Below are 23610 nucleotides of genomic sequence, written 5' to 3'. Positions count from 1 at the left end.
TTACTGTTCATTTCTTGTGAATAACTCCACTGCATGCACTTATTTCCTGCCCCCCCTAAATGATTGTTAAAGTGTGATATGTTTTTTCTCATATTTTTCTTTTCATTGCCATGTTTCCCCACTGAATTGATAGTAAAGCTACTGTTCTTGACATGGAGTCTCCTTCAACAAATAGCACATTCTGAGCTAGAATTGGCATGTAATCTAATAATTAGATGAAGATGAACAAGAAGAAAAAAGACACTCTGTCAACTTTTATATGAGTAAAGTAGTAGAGTAGATCTCAAGGAGTAGCAGTGTAGATCTCAATGAAAGATGAGGCACACAAGCCAATAAGAATTAGGTGGTCCAAAGTAAGTTAGGCAAAAATGAATACATGCTTATAACCAAAGTTTTCCTCGGAGTTTTATATGACTGGTATAACCCTTGCTGCCTCTCCAATGCCCAAGTCGCCATCTTATTGAACAGGCCTTGCAAATTAGTAGTCCATTCTGGGCAGCTGAAACAACTGCAGGGTGGAAACAATTGTGTTAAGCAACTAAAACAAATTCTCTAGTTGTAAGAAGAAAGTCAAAACACACACATTTTGTTTTATCTTGAAAACTATTTTTTCTTACTGTCCAAATCCAAACCTCTCTCTCTGAAGGATTACATTAGTGTATGCCACCAAGGCATATCCACGAACATTACAAGACATCTATGAGGGGAAAGGGAACTTACTGTACTGTCAAAGGTCTCTTACATGTACTACTAGACGCCTTCTATCCAGCCAAGACCAACAGAATGTGGAAATTTGTAGACCTGAGAACAATATTGAGTGAAGTGGAAGATGCTAAGTTGCATAGCTGGCAAATCACAGCTTGCTATCCTTAAAGGGGAGCACACCATTGTCAAAAGACCATCAATTTGTATAGCATAGCCATCATTTACTAATGATTTAACAATATAATAATAATAATAATTTAATAATGATTTAAAAATAGGTTTTCCTAGCAATGTATTTACCAAAAGATCCATTTCAAGTGAGTGAACTAAACATTATTATTTTTTCTATTTTAGGGATATGTAGTATCACTGTTTTTCAATTATGGTTCTCAGGGTAGTGCTAAATCTTGATTGAATCTCTGCTCCCTGCAATTTTTTTTTCTATGATACCTTTATGTCTTAGAATATGTAAGAGTTCATATATTCTAAAATATAAGATATCGTGGATATCTTATATAAGATATACTCAGAGCTCCCCATTCTGAAAGCAGCTAGTTGACATGAGGGGGTTTCCTGGTTTCCCCAATGCTTTTAAGGCATTTGATCTTCTCTTCAGTCTCCTTGCTTTGTTCTTGGAACATCTGTTTCCAAAACAGCTGGCACAGTAAAGTTTAGGAGGATTGAGTATCTAATCACATCAGGTCCATTCACCATGATGTTAAACATTCACAGGTCATCTCTGATTAAATTAAGACAGTTCCTTCTCTCTTTTCTGTCATTTTCTAAAAGACTGAATAATAGAAAAAGCCAGCAAATAGTACCAGTGTTGATTCTAACACCTTTTATATTATCAGACGATAATTTATCAGCAAAGGCCTCTAGTGTTGTAATTGTGTTACTTTTAAAAGCACCAAAATATTCCACTTAAGCAAAGTTTTTTTTTTTTTTTTTTTTTTTTTTATGTTTAGCAGTAATAATTTTAATATGTAATTTTTCTGTGTCATGCTGTGTGGATATACATTTACCAACTTGTATTTGAGCAATGTTAATAAATACATTATACTTCTTTAATAACTGATTTTCTACTTTATGTTTTCAGAGGCAACAATTTTAAGCTATGATGGAAGTATGTTTATGAAAATACAGCTCCCTGTTGTGATGCATACCGAGGCAGAAGATGTTTCTTTACGGTTCAGGTCTCAGCGAGCTTATGGCATTTTAATGGCAACTACTTCTAGGGAATCTGCAGATACCCTCCGGTTAGAGTTGGATGCAGGACGAGTTAAATTAACGGTCAACCTAGGTAACAAATTCTTCCTCCAAGAAATTAGCATTTTCTTTACATTTTTCTTTTTGCTTGCAAACATTTATGAAACAGCCTGTTTTAACATTAAAAGTAAACTGAAATGATATACATGTTGATGCAACATTTGCATATGTACATACACACACAAATACATGCCCATTATTATACTTTTTTCCTTTTTTTTTTTTTTTTTTTTTTTTTTGCATTTCTTTATATAGTCTTAACATACTCCATCACAATATTTTTGTACTATTGTGTATTCTAAAAAGAGAAGACTAGTTCATCAGTGGTACTTTTAGGCCAAATTATTTTTCTTCATTGTGGAAGACTGGTGTCCCTCCTCAACCTATCCATAGTAGAAATTCCACAATTTAAATGTGCAAGAAGAAACAACGTGTACATAGGTCAGTTCATTTTTAGGTCCACCAACTAATGTACAACATACAAATATTTTAAAGAGTATCTATTTTTCAGCATATTTTAATGCTGAAAATATTGCAGTTAACTATAATTTCCACTGATGGATTTTGTGGTCTCCTTTTTTTAGCTGACAAATCTATAGTAAACTCATCTTCTATTTTTTAAACAATTCTGTGGTGGTATTTTTGTAGTTTCAAAAAATAACACAACCCTTCAATGCCCAAAGACTGCGGCCCTCAGCAAATAGCCATGTGAACACAGGAGGCACAAACCCTTTTACAGAAAACAAAAAAGAAAGAACAAAAATTGGTTTCCTGTTTTGAAATATAATGGACAAAAGGTTAGGTTGTAGTTTTCTCTAGTTAAATAATACTAATAATTGTAATACTAATAAAATTAAAGTCCTTTTGTCATGCTTATGTATAAATCCGGGGAAGAACCTGAAGGAGAATAGAAGTACACTTAGGAAAATGCACATTTAAATGAAGTCATTCACATTCTCTGGAGTGATATTTTTTAAGGGAATTAAGTATATATATAAACATATTATTAAATCACAGAAGATAAAATGATTCCCAGAAAGCGTGGGAAAACAAACAAACAAACAAACAAACAAAATTCTACCCATCCACTTTATGAAAACAAAACAAAACAAAACAAAACTGAACACTGTCCTGGCGTTCAGCTTTCTGCAGAGCGGAGAAGCGAAGGGTTCCCCCGTTTCCTCCTTTCTTGTACTACCCTCTAGTGTCGGGCCGGGGATCCTGCAGGCGGCCGGGTGCTGCGCGGAGCCTCCCGCAGGTTCGCTTTCTGTAAAAGGGGCTATGCCGCTGCTGGTCCTTTGCTGTTTGCAACCACTTTTCTGATGCGGTTGACGACACATGACAAACTCAGCTATATGGAAACAAAATCTAGGTTTAATGGTATATCTGTTCCTCAAAGGTACAAACCAGAAGCAGCTGCACAAACCAAATAGCATGGCAGAGATTTTTTTTTTTTTTTTTTAATTATTATTATTATTTTATTTTATTTCAGTGATAAAGCCAAATACAATGCAGATCAGGTCATTTTATTTCTGTACAAAATACCCTACATCTGTCAGGTTTTGCCTACTTACATACTTACATAGGTCAAGAAATCCATGCTTTAACAATATTGTTTCTTCTTATCGCCCCCCCCCCTTTTTTTTTTTTTTTTTTTTTTTAGCCAGGCAAGTAAATAATCTGAAAACAGACAGTCTTCTCTAATTGTCACTTTACAAGTATGTGATTATTTTCTGTGTATTAATGCAGTTTTAAATATAGTCACTGTGTTTTATTACTTCTAGAAAGAAAAATAAACAAGTGCAAATCCGTATTTATAGGCCTAGAAAATGAGATTTGTATTTAACTATTTAGTTGTTAAAGATCAGCCTTTGAGGTATACTATACAAGAGTTGTCCAAGGTGTCTGACTGTGGCCTGGCTTGCTCTATAACCCATTGTGACGGAGCAATTTCTAATTGCACTAAGATAAATTAACTGTTCTTTCACAGATGGGGAAAAGGTTGCAGCCTGCCTCAATTAAGCATCTTTGACATTTAATCTGATTTTTTTGCTTAGATTTGTCACCATGTAGCTTTGTTTGAAATTGGCCATTTTTACCCTATTTGTCGTTTCTATTTATAAAGATTTATCGCAGTATATCTGGGTTATAACAGTATGTAAAGACTGATAATATGGAGTGGCCATATTTGCATGTGTCTGTCCCCGGAAGGGTGGACTGTGATTTTATTGGATGTCTGCAGCTATTACCTTGAAGGATAAATTTTCATTTTTCATCTATTCTTCCCCATCTAGACTGTATCAGGATTAACTGTAATTCCAGTAAGTGCCTATTCAAACTTTTTAAAATGTTATTCCACCATTATAAAATATGCAAACTAGATGAAAAAGATTGTGGACAGCTTGCAAGTGCTTGATAATTTATTAATGAAATGTGATGATTAATTAACGGTGTGTAAAAAGTCATCATATACATTAGTGTGTGTTTTTTGTCCTTTCTATATAACTTCTAACTGTAATGTTAAAAAAATGAATGATTCTACAGGCTGTAAATATATGCAGAGGAAATAGCACAGTACCTACCTGCAGTACTGCATTCTGCTAAGCAGGCTATTTTATTGACAGTAGCTATCAAATTTTTATCCAACATTTCTGATTAGCTGTTACATCTTTTACCCCTCATTTTCCCTTTTCTATCAAGCTTTCTTTACATTTTACCTCCAACCTGTGGTGAGGCTGTCAGAACATAGTATGAGAATTTCTATTTTATAATCTTCCTAGACAATTAACTGTATTAACTGGCTGCTTATAACAATTGGTTTTGCTAAGCCATTGTTTTATGGGAACACAGTATATTACAGTAAGGACATAATCAACTCTGAGAATAACTGTATTTCTATGATGATTTTTTACACTCTAATCATGTAAAAACCTTAAATTGAACATTTTTTCTCTGTGATATGCATGTTTATGAAACAGAGGGAAACATTTGCCAGATGAATGGACTAAATTTTAACTTCTCTGATATTATTTGGATTAAGAGGCTATATTCTGAAAGGAGAAAAAGGACTGTGATTTTATTTTGAGTCTATGGAATTCCTGAATGGTGTCAACAAAAGTACTGATAGTAAGTATGGTAGATATGAGTTTTGGGTTGTTTTTTCTTTAACTTTCCAACAGGTTTTACAAGCCATGCAAATAAAAGCAAAGCTAAACAACAACAGTAGCTAGAATTTGTAGTGTAAATAGCTTCCCAAAAGTCACCAAAATAACCTCCCATAATAGTTTTATAGTCCACAAAGAAAAATAGGGATTGTATTAAATTGTCTTTTAAAACAAAGTTTTCTTGAGGCAAGTTTTTAGTCTGAACCATGCTTAAATCCAGACAGATTTTTCAATACAGTACAGGAAATGCTTTCAGGTACCAAGACATAAATATAGCCTCCTCATTTAAAATTAAATAAATTAATAAATCAAATTGTTCAATTTTAAAGATGATTTGTTTCCCTACTGTCCATTGGGAAAAAAAAAATAATAATAATAAAAGGAAAAATTTTGTTGATGTCAGTTGTAGGACACTTTTTCTCTGGATCAAGTCCCATATAGAAAAAAATAAAAATAAAATCCAAGTATAAGGCAAGCAGCTTTTTTAGAATTATAATTAGTTGATCTGCTGCTGCTAAATTCTATTTTTTTTTCCCCTAGCAAAAGCAGTTATTTTTTTTTTCTCACCTTCCTTAATAAAATTCCTCTGAAAAAGAATAAGGTGAAAAAAAAATGTTAATAGACCCACAACACAATAAATATATTTTTAAATCTCTTTCAAACAAAATGAAATGTCATAAATTGAAATGATTTCCAGGATCCACTGTCAAGTAAGTTGTGGATCAAAAGAGAACCTGCACATAAAGAGTAAGTAAGTGGTAAGGACCACTAAGTGGTCCTCCAATTAGAGGACCGTAAACAGCAGGAATATGTTTACTGAACTGAGCTAGCAGTTGTGAATTCTTCCTGGTCTCATGCAAAATTAGCATAACTTCTGTAGAAAATATTTGTCGTATCAAATGCTCAAAGTTATTTTTCCTTACAGTTTGTTTGTAACCTTTTTGTTCTTACAAATGAACTTTCATGATTAGTTCCATCTCCCTTTGTTGCTTATGTACTGAACAGATTTCTGTGAGCTTTTGTTACCTCTTTTGGTAAGTACTACAATACTTTCTTATCAGCGCTCGCTGCAGTTTTTCAAAAAACAGATAACATTTCATAAGCGATCTCTGTGTTTTAATTTTTAGATGATGAAGAATTATTGCTCTAAGCATTCCTTAGAATATGTTTTCTTATTAAACAACATAATGGATTTTAGTGGAACACACACAATTTTTCTCAAAGCAACAGCATACACAACTTGAGTCTTAATTTGCTAAAATCTATAATAATTCAATGGCTACCCTTTTGTGGCTTTCAGTCTATAGAGATCTGGATGTGTACCAATCCTGATTTTATGTTGCTAGAAGTAAATCTGTTTTTCATGTTTAGGAAGCTATTTTCAGATTTTTCCATTTCTGTTGCTTAGAAATCAAGCATCTTAATGTAATTTCAACAGTGGGACTGAAATACCATTTATTTTAACTATAGTAGCAATAATACAGGTAAGATCAGGGTGAAAGTTTCTGTTTTGAATTTGGAAAAAGAACTTTAAAATTTGGAAAAAGAACTTTAAAAAAATGTAAAACCAAACATAAACAAAAATAGTGTTTTTGTTTATGAGAGAAGAAAAGGAAAAAAAATGAATATATAAGTGCCTAGTTTTCTACAGTGAATTGAAAAACTAGTGAATAAAATGTTACACCTCCTTTTCCCATTCTCCCTTGAGTGCAGCCTGAAACTTGTCTTCTGCTCACTGCAATAAAATGACCAGCACAACTGGCTAGTCAGAGCTCAGATTTTTGTAGCAATTTGTACTATACTTTGTCACAGCATGATTTCACCTCTAGCTAATGTCCTGTGTTCTAGAAGGGGTGGCATTTTGTCGTCTTCCTTATATGAAACATATATATATTTATATATTAATTTTCAAAATGTTAATAATATGTCAGGTTATTAGTGAGCTCGTATCTCATTAAAAATATTATGGAGACTGTTCATATCATGCCTTTTTTGTAGAACTGAGTGACATGCTGAAGTCAAGCTATTTTTATTTTGTTCCATCTTAAAAGATTGGTATATTTATAAAACCATATACCACTAGAAATTCCTTCCCATGTCTATTAGAAAATGCCATTCCAGAAATGTTGTTTTTTTTTTTTCACCCTTAAATCACTCCAGTATGTTCTTCAGACTAAAAGTTTACAAAATAAACTTGTCCATCAAACAAGTGAAATAAATGGTCCATTTAAACTGCCGGTACATTTAGGTCAATGTTAAGACTAACATCAGAAGAAATGGGAAAACTTACGTTACGAACAAAAATGGCTACTATTGTTTCAGTCATAGTTTTCACAGACATTCATTTATTAAATATGACTAAGGTGAGTGATGGTGGTTAAAATAACAGAAATCCTTCATGTGCAGAATTGCGTGACACTCAGTGTTCTGTACAAATAACTCTACATTGATTGCTATACAGCTCTTAGACATTGTATACAAAACTAATGAGCTAATTCTTAAAAATTTTCTACAGAGAAATGCATAAAAAAATAAATTTATCCATTGCAGAGGGAAGTAATATCTGTGCAATTTTGTGTGAAAGATATTGCATAGATTGCTACTTATTTAGATATTTAAATCTTAATTGAACTTTACTACACCTAATACAATGCTCACTTTTCTCCTTTTTGCATACACCATTTTAAGATCAAATCCATCCTGTATTCCTTTATATACTCAAAATACCACTGAATTATTTTGTTTGAATACGGCTTGCAGATCTTGATCCTTCCTAAATGATACTCAATTTCACATGGATTCCAAATATCAGGGTAGCATTGTTTCCATTATAATTTATGCTTTACAGTCTGCAATTAAAAGACCAGTAAATCCAGTTGAATAGAATAATTTTTTTTTTCCTAGTATGTTTTAGAGACAGATTTTCATCCTGTGAAATTTACACAACATACACAACAGATTTTGAATGGCTAATGAACAAATGTAGGTATGCTATATTTAAATAGAGACCATCATCTGAATCTAAGCAAAACAAGCAGGTTAAAAGACATATGAAATAGGAAGTCTACTTCTTTACTGAAAGGCTGTCCCACTGGAGTCCTTGGTACTTAGTCCTGAATCTGTACTAACACCATCCAGTATCTATATTTCTGGCACTGGCTTGTGAATTAAGGCTGAAAACAGACAAACGGGAAAAAAAAATATGTTTGAACATATTCAAGGGGACTAAAACATTATCGGATAGTCTGTAATTTATTCTGTACAGCCACAGAAGCCAAGAAGAAGGATCTTAAGAAAAGGATCTTAAGAAGGATCTTAAGAAAGATCCTTCTGCTTCCTCAATTCTCTGTAAAATACAGGGTGAAGATGCTGCACATGTTATTCCATTAACTCCATCATATTGACTGCTTACTGGAGTTGTGATAGCAAAGCAATTCCTCTCTTCCTATAATCTGTTTGCCCATCTTTCTTTGATGAAAATTAGTTTCTGTTTCCCCTCACTTGTAACCTGGTTCTGCTCCTTGGGATTACCTAGGGCAAGGTCTATGACCTGACCTGATGAACAACCCTTTCATCTTGCCTTCATGTTAGGCAGGAACAGTTTTACTTTCATTCGTATTACTTACTGTATGTGGATTTTGTTTTAAGGTTGACTTTCTTTAAATAAGCATAAAAAATATGTAGCAGTTATTTTTAGAATTGTCCTTAGCACACATAGGCTTAGGAGTTCTGCACAGATAGCTGAAAATAACGTGTTTTGGAAACAGTGTTGACATGTATAAGGATCTCAATCAAATACATGAAAAGTCATAAAAATGCAGTAGGCTTTTCACAGATACTGATAGATGTTAAAACTTAAAAATATTTCTGAAAAAGTCATCTCTGTTCCTTGAATGGTAGGAATGACTTAGATCAGAAGGTAATGGGAACCGGCAGGGCCATTGCTGAGTGTTTTTCAAATGCTCTTTATACCATTCTTTGTGTTTTGTACTGCAGAATTTCATCTATCTTTGAAAAAGTTTGTCATTTACTTTAAAGTTGTGTTCTAGCCTTCCTGTCTGCTGGTCTTGTTCTTGCATTGCCTATTGCTTTGCTGCCAGCACAAATATTCAAGCATCCATATGGTGAATTTGACTAAAGAAGTGACCCATGAAGAAAAGTGTTAATTTTAACTTGCTGAAATTTTCTGAGTGGTTTTATCACATGACCATCTATGGATACCTGCTATAGTATATAGATAGTAGCAGTGGCAGGAGGCAGAAATGGTGTGGAGACAGCAGAAAAGCAACCTCTGGTAGAGAGCATTTTGTTTTATTTCAGCAATGCAAAGCTGTGCTGTTCCAAAGTGAATATATCTGGCCTACATCTAAGCAAGAACCAAAAAAAAAAACACACAACCATATGTTAACAGAAAGGCAAAGGCATCACTTCTTGAGATGTTGAATGCTTAATCTGTATCAGTTAAGGAAAAGAGATTTCAGACATCTGAAGAGAAATGTTGGTACGGTTTCTGCGTAAATGTCTGTGTGTTCACTTGAGCACATCGTAACTATTTTCCTTCTCTCCTGAATGTGTCTCATGAAAACAAGCTGTAGGTTCAAACTAGGAAATAGTGAGGCCCAGTTAGGGAGTTTTGAACTTGAGGAAAAATAACTGAACATCATGAAGTATTTACATACTAGGAGATACAGCTGATGCTGTTCTTTTTGACCATTCACATAAGGTAATAAACATTTGCAGTCTGTTTTGTTTTGTGGCTTTTAGTGAAATTTCATATGGATATAGTCTGACAATAGAGGATTCTGTATGCTTTTTTCCTTTCTTTTTACACTTTTCATCCATCTTTTTTCTCCCTTTCTTTTAAGACCTACATTCTGCTTGTGGTACTTTAAATATATAATTTATGTAACAGGAGCCCCAGTAATCAAATATATAGCATTAGTGTATCTGTGGCTTTCTCAAGGCAAAGTGTTGTGCTCTGTAATAGCTAGAAACATATATATATATATATATTTTAAAAAAAGTAAAATAAACATGGTTATGGAAGTAAATTTGAAAAGTAGTACAATAAGGAATCTCACTAGTTACAAGGTGAAAAAAAAGAAAAATCATTGGGTATCAGATAAAGATTTTCTTTTAAGTACTGCCACATGAGTGTTTCCAGAAACATTAAGATTTTGCTGAAAAGCAGTAGACTTTTCCGTTATGATATGTTAGCATACCGCTGAATTTTACAAGGCCAGATAATTTTCCATTTAGTATATATGTAGGGCTTTATAAAATATGTCTATTTTGTGTATCTGCTGTCTCTTTAAACATTGGTACACTGTCAAAATATTATCAGCAGAGCCCAATGGCATGATCTGGAGTTGACTGAAGTTATTCCCCCAAAACTTCAGGCTGAACTCTTAAAGGAAAATGGGGAGCAGGAGATCACTGAAATACTGATGACAAAAGGACCACTAGAGGATGGGAAAGCAAAATGCCACAAGCATGCAAAAGACTGTTTTACCAATGGGGGCAAAGTAGTCTCCAGGATGTGCAAAGTCTATATGAATAGATTGTCTTGAATTAATAAATCTAGATCTATATGAACGGGTCCTACCTCATGTTTTGTAAAAGGATTTTTCAGCAGAAGTAGACTTGACCTTTCTACTATTCTAATGGGAAGAAGCAGTAGAAAGTATTCACAAATTTTTGTGAATAGTAGGTCCTAAATTACTCTTATTCTATTTTTATAATTTTCTTATTTAGCATTTGAGAAGCAAGATGACTTAATCACATTTCAGGACTGGTGATTTAAATTATTCTCACAATTTTTTGTCATGACAGAAAGTGGCTGTTTTAATCTAATCTTGTAGGGATATTGAAGAATAATGTTCTCCTCAGTCATGGTGTGCAGTTATAGAATCATAGAATCATTTAGGTTGGAAAAGACCTTCAAGATCATCAAGTCCAACTGTCAACCTGAGCTACCGATTCCCATCACTAAACCATTTCCTTTATTAAGTACTTTTACTTCTGGAGAAGAATATGTAAAAGCTCATGTAATGTCATTCATATGTTAATAAACTGGGCTGCCGTGGCAGTCATTTCACTGGAAATCTCTGCTACTATTGGTCCCACAGGAATCTCTGCTAACATATTCATACATGATTGGGCAAAGAGAAGGAACACTGACATAACAGTATTGAAGCAATTAGATAATTTAGGAAAATCAAATAAAATGCTGCACATGAAGGTTTTCTAAAGGTTTTCAAAATGCTGAATGACTGGATAGTAAAATGGTGGGTGGAATTGAATATCAGCATGTACAAAGTAATTCATACTAGAAAAAGTAATTTAATTACAGCAATGGATTCTGTTAGTACTGAGCTGAAGAAATTGTGCCATCTTTGTAAATATATCCTGTGTAAAACAGTTCAGTTCTCAGAAGTGACCAGAAGTCCCAAGGGATGTTAGTAACTATGGGAAAAGGAGGTAACAGCAGAACAGAAAAACAAACAAACAAACAAACCTTTATGCTATTGTACAGTCATTGTCCACATCTTGAATGCTGTATGCATTTTTAGTTTCTGTTCCACATGATGAACTAAAACAAGAAAAATACAGTGTACTGCAACAAGATATTGGATTGGCTTTCCTACATGGGGGAGCTTGGGAAGATTAAAAATAATAATAATAATAATCTGGGAATATATTTTAATATGTTATGATTACACAGCCATGAAAAACATTAAGAAGTTAATAGGTAGTATGAAATTGAAATACATAAAGACTTAATGTGATAAGGCCCTTCCTGTAGGTCTCAGGCAGTCCATGAGATGTTAGTCAATGGAAGCTGTAACTGTATTAAACTAGCAATTACTATAGAGTGGCTATTACTACAGAGTTACAGTCTATTACTATAGAGTTAGCCACCGCTGAACACATAGTACTGGGCTCACTGGGCTTCTGGTATTACCTGGCCAGGCCATTGTTATGTTCTTAACAGCATTTAATGGAAGAAATGTTTGTCATTAGCATTAAACCTGATGATCTTAGATTCAGCCTTAGCTCAGAAAGTCTGTAGACTACAATCTGCTAGAAGCTTGCAGCATATAATCCTCTCTCAACACCAATTGCTGGTCATTGTCAAAGGCAGAATGTAAGACAACACAGAACTCAGGTGTAAAATCCAGAATGGCCACTTTTGTTTTGTGCACCATTTCCTTTCCAATTTTGCAGTTTCATTTCCTAATCATTTTACCATCAGTTTATACCCATTAATCAAAGCAAATAGAATATTGCCAGTGAAAGGAAGAATATATAAATTTATCTTCCATATAATCATTCTAAACTATGTAATCAGATTCTGTGAAAATTAGTATTATCACAGAGATGGCAGTAGAATTCACAAGAAAATATTTCAGTAAATTATTCAAAAAAAAAAAAACAACAACACAAACACATTTTTAGCTAACAGTTAAAAAAAGTCAGATAGTTTGAATAAACTATTAATGAATTCTACTTCATACTTACAAAACACTGAGAATAATTTTTTGACTTAATGTCAAGAGTTTTCTTGATGGAAATTTTGGTCTGTATCTCTTTTAAAAGAAAATCATTTTTAGCATTCAGCATTAAGAAAAAGTAGCAACAGTAACTCAACATGGCTCAGATGATAATGCTTCTAACTTTATACTTAGGAAATGTTATCAGATTTCATGTGTTCACCTTTATTCACTTTTCACTTCATTTGTTTCTTTCTTAGAACACTGTTTCTACTGAATGATGCTGTTTTAATGCTCATTTGTTAATGCTTTTGTGGGAAACATTTATAAGTGCTTATAAATTAGAATTCTGGGGAAAAATACTGCAGTCTTTCTGTTATTGGATTACAGTTTGAAGAGGTTATTTCAGGTGATAGAGACTTGGTTAGTTCTGTTGGTTCCAAACAGAACTACATAAAAAAAAAAAAAAAAAAAAAGTAAAATCATTAATATTTTGGTTCAGAAAGCAACTAAGTATTCTAAGAATATGCTTAGGACTTTTTCCAAATAGGATGCCTTAATAAATCAATGCTACAGTGCTTATCTCCAGAACTTTTCAAGGAAAACCATACAAATTGCCATTTCTTCAGGTAGATACTGCTTTTCTGATGAACAAATCACAGGTTCACAGCCTTCATTGCATCCTAGTATATAGTTGTAAAGAATTCATATGATGAGTGTTCATGTTTTTTGCCTTTTTTTTTTTTTTGGGGGGGGGGGTTGAAAATTAAAAAAGGTTAGTGTATGTAACACTTAAGGAAGAGGGAAATATGACAGAATCAGAAGGAATGAGACACCTGGTTTTCACTAGTACAACTAACTGGTGAGCATTCCAGTAGGTCTGAAGTAGGTCTGCATTCCAGTAGGTCTGAAGGTGAATTGCTAAGTTTGTTCCTCTCACTAAATAATAGATATTATGAATTGAACAGTTCAACATTATTAGAAATAAGTGCTACTGACTTCAGTGGAAATCTGATCTGATCGCATTTCTCAGTTTGGTGTGATTAAAATAACCAAGCTGCACAGGGAAAGCTTGACAACTTCTTGTTCAAAGAGGGCAAAAAAAAGTTACCAAACTGCAATTTTGCTTAAATTAAAAATATTCAGGATAAATCTCTGACACACAAGTATTTTACTCCTTGAGTGTAAAGATCTATGACATTTGATATAGACAATAATGAGAAGTACATGTGCAGAGAGCCTTTGTCCTTCTATATGTAGTGCTGTAATGTAGAAATAGAGTTCTCTGCATATTTGTGTAAATACAGGTTTGCTGAACTTGGTTTCTGAGCTTTCCAGATTTCCAGTTCTTTATCACCTGCAGAAAATATTGCTTAAGTATGTATTAGCATTTGCTGTGTGACTGTTTCGAAATGGTATGTTATTTTATCATTGCTTCACTTCTCTGCAGTCATTGTTACATAAGTTCAACTTTGATAAAGTCTAGTAAGCACTTAGCTACAATATTATTCTTCATTAACATTTTAAGAATGGTAATTCATTTTTCAATGTACTTTACTGAAGAGCTAATAGTGTTAAAAACATCTACCCAGAGCAGTTTCTTGTATTAAAAACTCTTACAACATATCTAGCACATTTTGCATTTGTATCTATTAAAATGCATGAAACATCTATCATAACATTTTAAGCACTCGGTAGCTTATTACTGGAACCACATAACTGCTTCCTTATTATGTCTTAGTGACAAAGACTTTAACAAATTATATTCAGGTAGTTGTTAAAATTTCCATCCAAGCACATTTCTCTTTTGAATGACATGTCAAGAGGTTAACTTGTGCTCCCTTACAGCTGATTTCTAGGCCTCAATCCTTCAGACAAGACACTTCAAAGGAGTTATGACTCTGTTGAGTTGAGACATCAAGATAAAGTTGGCTTTCTGAAATGCAGTCCCCTTTGGGAAGTGTACAAAGAACTTTGCAGCAGTTATTTGTCTAGGCAGTATTGAAGCAACAAAACACAAGATGAAGACCAAGACATGGAATGAGAAAAATGCTATTAAAGAAAAAAGGGAGCTCTGGTTAATGTAGCTTATACTTTTTTTTTGTTTGTTTGTTTTTGTTTTTTTGCTTTTTTGTATTATTGCTCATTCATTTTACATTCTGTGAGATTTTCTTCAGAGGAGTGAAGTGTATGTATGTAGAGATAAAATTTAATTAGTTAGATGTTCCTCTCTGTCTCTGCACCTTAAGACTTTTCTTAATAATAGTACAATCTATCTGGAAAAGAAAGGCCAAACAGGTAAGTCAACAATTCCATCTTTCACTCATGTACCATGAACTGTTTATGGATGACCTGTGGAAATCAGATCAGCAATGGAGGATGACAAGCACAGACAGTGTGCTTACAACATCTAAGGAATTCTAGTTTTACCAAAATGTAAGAACTATAGTTGAAAGTATATGTGAAGATTAGCTATTGAATTTTTGTCATGCTTACCATTATACTATGATTGTCCATGCATTTTTTTTTTTTTTTTTACTACATAAATTGCAGCTTTGAAAGGAATTTCCTAGAAGGGAACAATGCAGATATGTGTACCACAGGATATCAGAGGAAGAACTTTCCTTGCATGTCCAGTTAACATTTTGTAGATGACAGAAGATACTTAGGAAGCCTGTTGACAAGCTAATTAGCTATGAATAAGAACAACACTAGCTAGAAAAGACTAGTGTGGATTCTAGATTTCACAAAATGACATAAATCAAGATACAAAGCGCACTTTAAGAAACTGTAAGTAGGAACATTTGTCAAGAAACTAACCTTTTTTTTTTTTTTCTTTCAATAACAAAACTGTCATTTACTGAAACTGAGCATGATTCTTAAGAGAAAACAAATGGCAAAAAACATTTGAGATATTCTCTCAACATTGAAATCAATTTAATCTACTTAATTTTAAAAGTCATTGTGTTCTTGAGATTTAGTTTCATATTACAATGCAAGAGACAGAACAAACAACAGCCTGGAGATAAAAGATAGCAAAAAAAAAAAAAAAATGCTTGGCTGTATATATTGTTATTCTCAAACTTTGCAAGTGAACAGTGAAAAAGTAAAACCAAACCTCACTATTGCAGGTGTCACAGTGCTTCAGTTGGTCACCTTAAATACATATCTAGGAAAATGATAGAAGCAGCTGAAATGTAGCACGAAAAGCTTGATATAGAATGCTGCTTAGTGTTAACAGGAAAAAAAAAAAAAAAAGTCGCATTTTCAGAAAAGAAACACGCTTTGGTCTTATGGGTAACAAAGCTGGAAGAGTTGCTGTAAATTTATCTTTAATAAAATGAATAAAATGCCATATTAAATATATGCAAATTGTCTCAAGCAGTCTCAAATATAAGTGATGTCTGAGACAGTTCAATACTTTTGTTCCCAACAAAATATTTATTGGAATAAATATCTAGTATTTTTTAAAATTGCATATTAGGCTCAAGAATACTGAAAAAGTATGTCCAAAAAATCCAGTTTGTATAGGGAATAGTATTCTTGTTGGTTTCCTACAGGTAAGGAACATCAGACCTGATTTCTCTCAATTGAAAGAAATTTTTAAAGAATATTTACAATATCATCTACAATTATATTTTCAAAAATGTGTGTTCTTTTTTCTTTGTAAGAAAGATTCAAAGAACTATTGTTTACCCTTTTAATAATACTGGAGTATTTATATCTTACGATACACATACAATTTATATGTTCCTGCTACTGCCAGTATACTGAATGCTCTTCCCCATGTCCCATATCATCAATAACATTAAGAATTTTAATCCTGGACACAGTCTGGTGCAGCCAGAATGGTGGTTCTTCAAAAGCTGAAAAGATCTAAAGGCAAACAATCATGAACTCACTGCACTCATCACTATAGTGAAGACACTACAAGAATCATTCTCAGAGTTAAAAGTGACATGACATAGTAATGAAGAAATACACAAATCAGCAGAAGTCTTTTTGTGAATATTTTGTGATATAGTTTAAGAATGTACAGGGTAAGAAGCCTAAATCTTGTATGTCTTCTGTTCTATAAGCTGGAAAAATCAGAGAAACATTCCATACCCATCAAAGTCAGTAGATGCTGCTCTTTATAGAACAGAGATCTCTCTGTAGTCACATATTTGTAATTCCTGAAAATAATCTAAAATATCCATTTGAGTGTTCCTTACTTTAATCCTATGTCCAAGATTAAGCATCCAAGAATAAGCAGTCTTGAGAAATTGTTTTTAATCCACGATGATTATAAAAATATTTTAAAACATTTAAGACATAAGCAACAATTTTAAATCTTTAAACATATTCTCTTTATACTTAAATAGGCAAAATGTTATAATTTAGTATTTTCATTAAAAAGAAAAAAATGTATATGAATGTGAGATTTAGTTGTTACATAGGTTATAACAGCTGTGCCTTGGGATGAAGACACCTGTAAATTAAGAGGAGCTTATTCTTAAAATAAAGTCACAGTCCATTTTTTTTTTCCTTTGCCTGCCAACTAGTTACCAATCTGCTTATTCTTAACACAATGTTCAATATATGATGGTAAAATGATTTTCTTTTTTTTCTGTTATGTTCGTTTTTGCGTAGACATAAAGGTAATGTTTTTATAAAAAAGGTAAATCATTGAGAAGCACACTGAAATTGTACTTATCTTTAAAATGTACTTTAGAGTTTTGACAGTCATGGCTTGATATAAATGGGCACAGTCAATATCAAAGTCAGAAAGCCTTTGTGATCAAAGCTTTTCCCGCTTCTTCCTATTTGTCAGTTATAGTCTAACCAAAGTACACCATATTCTCCAAGTCTCCCAGAAAATAATAATAATAATAATAATAAAAAACCTGTGCTTATATTTTCTTCAAAAAACACTGCAAGTTAGGTTATTTTTCCTTCACTGTGTTTAAATGGAAAGAAAGAGGGCAGACTTAGTAGGAGGAAACAGTAGTAAAGGACCTTCAGACTCATATCAGGTTCCTCCACCATGAGGGTATGCTTAGAGATCTATTGCTAATATTGTTCATTAGCCTTCATAAAGCAGAAAATGAACTTGTGATCTTTTCCCTCTTAAAAACCCGTATCTCACAAATCAGAGTAACAAATGAAACTCTGTTAGTCACACAGAAATAATGAATATTGGACATTCAAGTCATTTCAGAACAACAATAATAATAAAATAAGTTGAATTCCATTGTTGGTTAAAATTGATGTTTCTTGTTACTCTTGATACTACTTAACACAATTGTTGCCAAGTCGGCACTTGTGATTTTTAATCATATTCATATTCTAGGAGGGAACACAATAAACACAGATAACTTCAGATGAATTAAACAGAATTTTCTACCAGTTTTATAAAGATTTTTAATTATATAGGAATTGAAGGCAATTTTTAATTGAAACTAAATTCCAGTATAAGAAAGTTTTCTATAATTAAAAGTCTGTATATGCATAGGGAAATTTTTGTATTGTAGATTTATTAAAATTTGCCACTTCATTCTTCTTTGTGCAATATGCTAGTTTACATGGCGTCATCCTTAAAAATAAAACAAAAACAAACCAAAACAAAACGGTTATCAAGACAATTTGATTTATTCAGTGCCTCTGTATGGGTAGGTGAATTGCTGCAGTGATTCTGTCCATGTCTTTCAGATCCCTCCTCTCCTTAGTGGACAGACTTTCTGTCTGGTTTCTCTTACTGTCAGGTTTCAGTGTTAATAACTCCAGGCTCAGCTCATGTGGTGTTCTGGGAACTGGGGAGCTGGATGAGAAAATGGGATATTGTGAAATGTTTCATTGTGAAATGAAATGGCTGCTTTCCTAATGCACTGAAGCAGCTTAGGTAAAATGAAGCTGAAGATTTTGATTTGAAGGTGTTTAAGTGTGAAGCGCACCTTATTTTGTCAAAACAAAAACTTAAACATATTCAGATTAATTCCAGTGGTATTGTCAAAATAATGCAAAAATAAACTAAGGCTTACTAAAAGCCACACAAGTAGTGTGTGAAAGTGAATCTGCTGATTCACAAGTCAGAGTCCTATTGTTTGGATGCACTTAAAAAAATATAGCATAATTTAAGGCAGGTTATGACCTTATGGTTTGTTTGTAATGCTGACCTTTTTTTTTTTTTTTTTTTTTTTTTTCCCTACAGTAAATACAACACAAATAATCTTGAATTATTTAGCATAGAATTGTTGTGTGTTGCACTTGCCTTATGTAAAGAAATGTCAATTGTCATGCTCAAGATAATTTCTGAAAATTTGCCTGAAAGTGTTCAGCAGTAGGATGAAAAAGCAAGGACCAAGATCCTTGACTTTGGTGTACTTTTGTTCAGGTGGATTCATTAAACCTATAGTACCTGTAGCATGTTTTATCTGATAGTTATGATCCTTAGAGAATGGTACAAAGAGAAGGTGTAGTCTTATTAAAAATCCATAGATTTAGCTGGCTTCTGTTTTTTTTAGCTGTTAAAAGATAATTCTATTTCATTATTTCCAAGAAAAAGGAAAGTCACCTGTCCTTAGGGCTGTTTGTGTTTCACTTACTTAGACATGGCTTACAAAATGAAAATTAAAATGCAGCTGATTCCTAGCAATAAATATTTTAAATAATGGAATGAGTAGAGAAATGTCTCTGAGCTAGGTTAGGCATTTCATAATGTAATAACAAATCAGGTTTATCCAGGTTTATTTTTTTTTGAAAAAACAAACAAACAAACAACAAAAAAACATTTTTTCAAAAAATATGGCTATAATAACATATGTCCAGTTATTAACAAGGCAAGCGCACTTCAGATTTTCAGTGTCTTCTGTGTATACTTTTATGTGCCAAGGGAGTCTGGATGCCAAGACTTACAGCTCAGAAGTTTACTGCTTTCTGGAGTTTCACAGCATTCTGTAGTTTTTTTTTTTTTTTTTTTTTTTTTTTTCCATGTAGGTGAAATTAAGTAGTGGTTCTAGTTCTGTTTGTAGTGAATGGGTTTTCACAAGACAGTGGTTTACCATCGGCACCTTTCTCAGCAGGCACCAAGAAATCTTATGTTTAATCAAATAGGTCTGTATGTGTTCTGTCTTCCTTACTTGATCCACTGACTGTGTAAACACTTGTGTCAACAACAGTTAATAGCTCACAGCTCTGAAGACATTAATAGATGGGTATGTCCCCTGTCACAGCCCAAGTTAAAAGCTTGCCTTAGGCAGACAAGGCCAGGAGAGAGGAGATACTCAGCAGTTCAGATTGTCAGCAGTGAAAGGAAGTTCATAGAAAATAGAGAAAAGTGACAGGCAAATGCTTGTAGAAAACCATGTGCCCTCAGACCTGGTTATGGTATTTCATTCATTGATTTTTTTTGTTTTTTACATGCTACTGTGCATTACTTTACCCCAGTGCATTCACTATGTATGCTGGCTTTCCACAACATTAAATGTAGTCAGTTTGTAGTTTGGCCATTTAAAGGAATCCAACAGAACTTTCAGAAGTACCTTGTTTAGCTTTCTGCATTTCTACATGAGTGCATCTACAGAAACAGATTTAATATTATATTTCAGTTTCTCAGGATAGTATGGGAAAACCTAATCTACAAACGGAATGAAGGCTAATGAACAATATTAGCAACTCTAATCTGCTGTTTTGATTTACAGAATGTCAGGTTTAGTTTTCAAAAGTAACAGTAACACCCTAAATTGGCAATACGTTACCTAAATTGCCAAAGGCAATTCTGCCTATAATAAATCTATTGTGGGATGGAACATTGTGAGTAAGCAGTGCAGATAAGTTTTGCTTGATGTTGTTCAGTGAATGTACTGTTCTTGTGCAGGTGTCTGTTTGACTCTGTTAGGAAGAAGATACACTTGACAGAACTCCATTGGCCTGAGATAAGACTTTCTCAAGTTAATTTTTCAATTAGTTTTAAATGATAAACTGATACACATCACTGATTTTTAAAAGGCAACTCAATTTTTCTATTAGTAAGAAACATGCATAGTCAAGCAATTTCTGGATGATAAATCCAGATGCAGTCATTTAAAATGCAGTTGATTCACTGTAACACTTGACTTTTTAAATTAAGGTTTGCAAATGGGTGGGTCAGAAGATCAGAATCATTTTTGCAGCCAACCACTATAGAAACGATAATGAAGATTAAGAGACTTCCCCCAGTTTGTCTGTGTTTCTGCATCTGGTTCTGGAGGAGCCTTTTCTGAATACTCTCCCTGCTGCAGACTTAGCCACTTATTCTCTCAAATTTCAAATGGAAAATGCCACCTAAAATTGATTGTGGTGGTATGTATGTGGTGGTATGTCCATTAGCAAACTAGGCTGAAAGTATCGACTTTACTGACCAATGAAGAGTTACTGTCAGTTTTCCTGTAACTGACTTGGGTTCAGTAGGTTAGTATAGCATTCCCTGAATTATAGCATCCCATCTCCTTTCCAAGTCTCTTTTTACTTAGTCTTGCTTTTGATATTTCACTTTTGATACCTACTTTTGATCACAGAATTTAATGCTTCAGTCAAGTCTGGGTGGCATTTTGGTACATGCCTTAGTAGTAGTGGATGGCATTGTAGGAACCAATAATACCGTATTGGTTCAAACAAATAGTTTTGGATGTGTTTTTGTACAATGCCTGTACAGTGCTGGTTTTACTGCCAGGCTGGACTGTGAGCAAATGTGGGAGGCATGGAAGTGCCTATATTTGTTTAAGTGGTACTATCCAATCACTCTAGGGATGCATAATATCTTGTAGTTATTTAAGCCCATAACACAGAAAGAGATGAACATATATATTGATAATAAAATTTTATTTAAGCAAGAGGATATAGTGGATTTCTGTAGGTTACAACCTGTCTCTGAAAGGAAAAGTTTAAGATATGATTAAGGTATTCATATATGAATCAGTAGCTCAGAAAAGTGAATGAGTGCTGGGTGCATGAAGCAAATGAACTATGTCCTATCTAGAAAGAGAGAAATGAGTTCCAGGGGAAGGACAGCATGGGAAATACATTAGGATTGGAGAGACTTAAGGTTAGAAGGGTAGTATCAATCCACAGAATATGCAGGAAAAAAAATCCATTTCTTATTTTATTTTTAAATAAGGGCTCTTGGGTTTCTTCCTATGGGAGACATTTAATGTTTTGTGGTTTTTGGTTGGTTGGTTGGTTTTTTAACCCCCTGCACGTACACATGCACACACACAACAGGGTATTACGCCAACTCTTATTTAAATATACTAGCACTTTCTGCTGGTGTGATCTTACTGAAGTAAATGGAATCGGATGAGTGTAAAGTTATAATACGACTGAAGAGTCAGTCCTTTAGTGGATTTAGATTTATAGTAAATTCACTATAAACTGGAGCACTATAAAACAGGACAAGAGTCTGAACTATTATGATCTGAATAATATTGTGATCTAAATTAAAATTCAGGCCAATATATTTGAAAGTCACTGAGGAAAAATAATAATTTAAACTGTTTGAGGTAGCCAATGTCATCTAATAAGATATATAATTTCCTATTGCAGTCCTTTCACCATTGTATGGTATCAAGGGATTTCCATGTGTTTTTGTGACTGGGTGTGTTTAAACATTTATAAAAGTTTGTCTTAAATACACTGCTCACAAGCATATTCACTACTTTGATATGCAAAACCATGTTCTTGGCCAGGAAGCAGCCCAAGCCCTACATTCTCTACAGGAATGGTGAACACCTGTTCTTCCCTATCCACCTCTTCAACCTCAATGGGAAACAATGGTAATTTGCAGAGACATGACGGGTATATATACAATACCTGGACAGTAGGGCTTACTATTTTGTGGTTCCATATATTCTTTCTGATAAAGAGGAAGTCTCTCTTCTCTCTTAGAGGGAATCTTCAGGTAAGGAACTCTCTTTTCCATACAAAATAACAGGTTTCTACAAAGCCAAGAATGCTTTCAGTGCATTGCTTCCATCATGTGTTATACCCAGTTTCATCCCTGTCATCCTATTTCCCTTTAATTCCAGCTCTGGATTGCATGCACTGCAAATGAAGGCAAATCACTCAGAGATCAACTACAAAAGGAAATAGACCAATAGCTGTGAAAATGTACATTTAATATTACAGCAAAAAGGGTTTCCAAGTCCCTAACCATTAAAAGGTAATAGATATATTTGCCTGCATGAATGTGAGCAACTCAGTTGGATTTGATATTTGTATACACTGAGGCTCCTTTACATGAATGAGACACTATAGGGTGTTGTTAATGTGAGAGCAAACTAAAATTGGATATGCTTTTAGGTCTCTTTAGAGAACCATGTGAAATAAGGATTATTAAACAATCCAACTCCTAAAAAGTAGGAAAAAAATGAGTTGGAACAAAAAATGGAGAAAGATTAACATATTTAAAATAACAATAAGTGATCTATTTCTACAAAGGTCTATTCTCTCTAACCAAGATTTTTACTGATGACATTATTTTCTGTAAGTCCATCTCTTGTCTTCGACGTGTAGTTAGAAACCCCTTCCTTTGATACCTTCGAAAACCCCAATAAAATATAGAATAGAAATTTCTTAAAGAGAATTTTTCACTGCATCCATATTACTGTATCAATAAAGAACATTATTTAAGTTTTGTTCAAAACTGCCCTTTCTCTTGTCAAAGAAAGTTAATATAGAAGGAGCAGAATAATTCAAGTAGTTGACACAAGTTAGTACACAAGAATCTCTTTCTGTTGTGTTTGCATACTTCCCCTAGTCATGTGTAAATACAGAGGATTAATCAGAAAGAGAAGGCAACATGGTATCAGTAGAACCTTGCTGTCTTTGCTGTAGCTATTGTTTTTATTCCAGAAGATACCTTGACAGGCTCAAAGACTTTATACAAAGGCAGAGCAATTAAAAAAATGCTGATATGAAAAAGGAAAGGAAAGGAAAGGAAAGGAAAGGAAAGGAAAGGAAAGGAA

At 33.5% G+C, this 23610-nt stretch overlaps 1 protein-coding gene and 2 long non-coding RNA genes across 33 annotated transcripts in view; 2 read left to right on the top strand and 1 right to left on the bottom strand.

Moving 5' to 3' along the window:
* Positions 1-23610, top strand: part of NRXN1 (neurexin 1) — a 712085-nt gene that overhangs the window by 296917 nt on the left and 391558 nt on the right. For 22 of the 31 annotated variants that reach the window (XM_035320187.1, XM_035320183.1, XM_035320178.1 and 19 more), the window contains 2 exons: positions 1805-2008; positions 4269-4295. In XM_035320187.1, coding sequence (XP_035176078.1) covers positions 1805-2008; positions 4269-4295 — 231 coding nt within the window. The remainder of the gene's footprint in view (positions 1-1804; positions 2009-4268; positions 4296-23610) is intronic. The other 9 variants (XM_035320199.1, XM_035320182.1, XM_035320205.1 and 6 more) reach the window with 1 other exon arrangement.
* Positions 86-22828, bottom strand: LOC118163525. Its single transcript, XR_004749096.1, has 4 exons — positions 22709-22828; positions 16955-16964; positions 13485-13490; positions 86-98 (listed from the first exon to the last, which is right to left on the bottom strand). It is a non-coding gene; the product is annotated as an uncharacterized LOC118163525 (long non-coding RNA).
* On the top strand, positions 6911-23575 carry LOC118163526. The gene is made up of 3 exons (XR_004749097.1): positions 6911-6921; positions 12300-12306; positions 22713-23575. It is a non-coding gene; the product is annotated as an uncharacterized LOC118163526 (long non-coding RNA).

The sequence above is a fragment of the Oxyura jamaicensis genome, chromosome 3 (assembly GCF_011077185.1).
Source record: "Oxyura jamaicensis isolate SHBP4307 breed ruddy duck chromosome 3, BPBGC_Ojam_1.0, whole genome shotgun sequence".
NCBI classification, from domain to species: domain Eukaryota; kingdom Metazoa; phylum Chordata; class Aves; order Anseriformes; family Anatidae; genus Oxyura; species Oxyura jamaicensis.
Note: the sequence above shows the minus strand (reverse complement) of the source record. Positions and strands in the feature narration are given on the sequence as shown.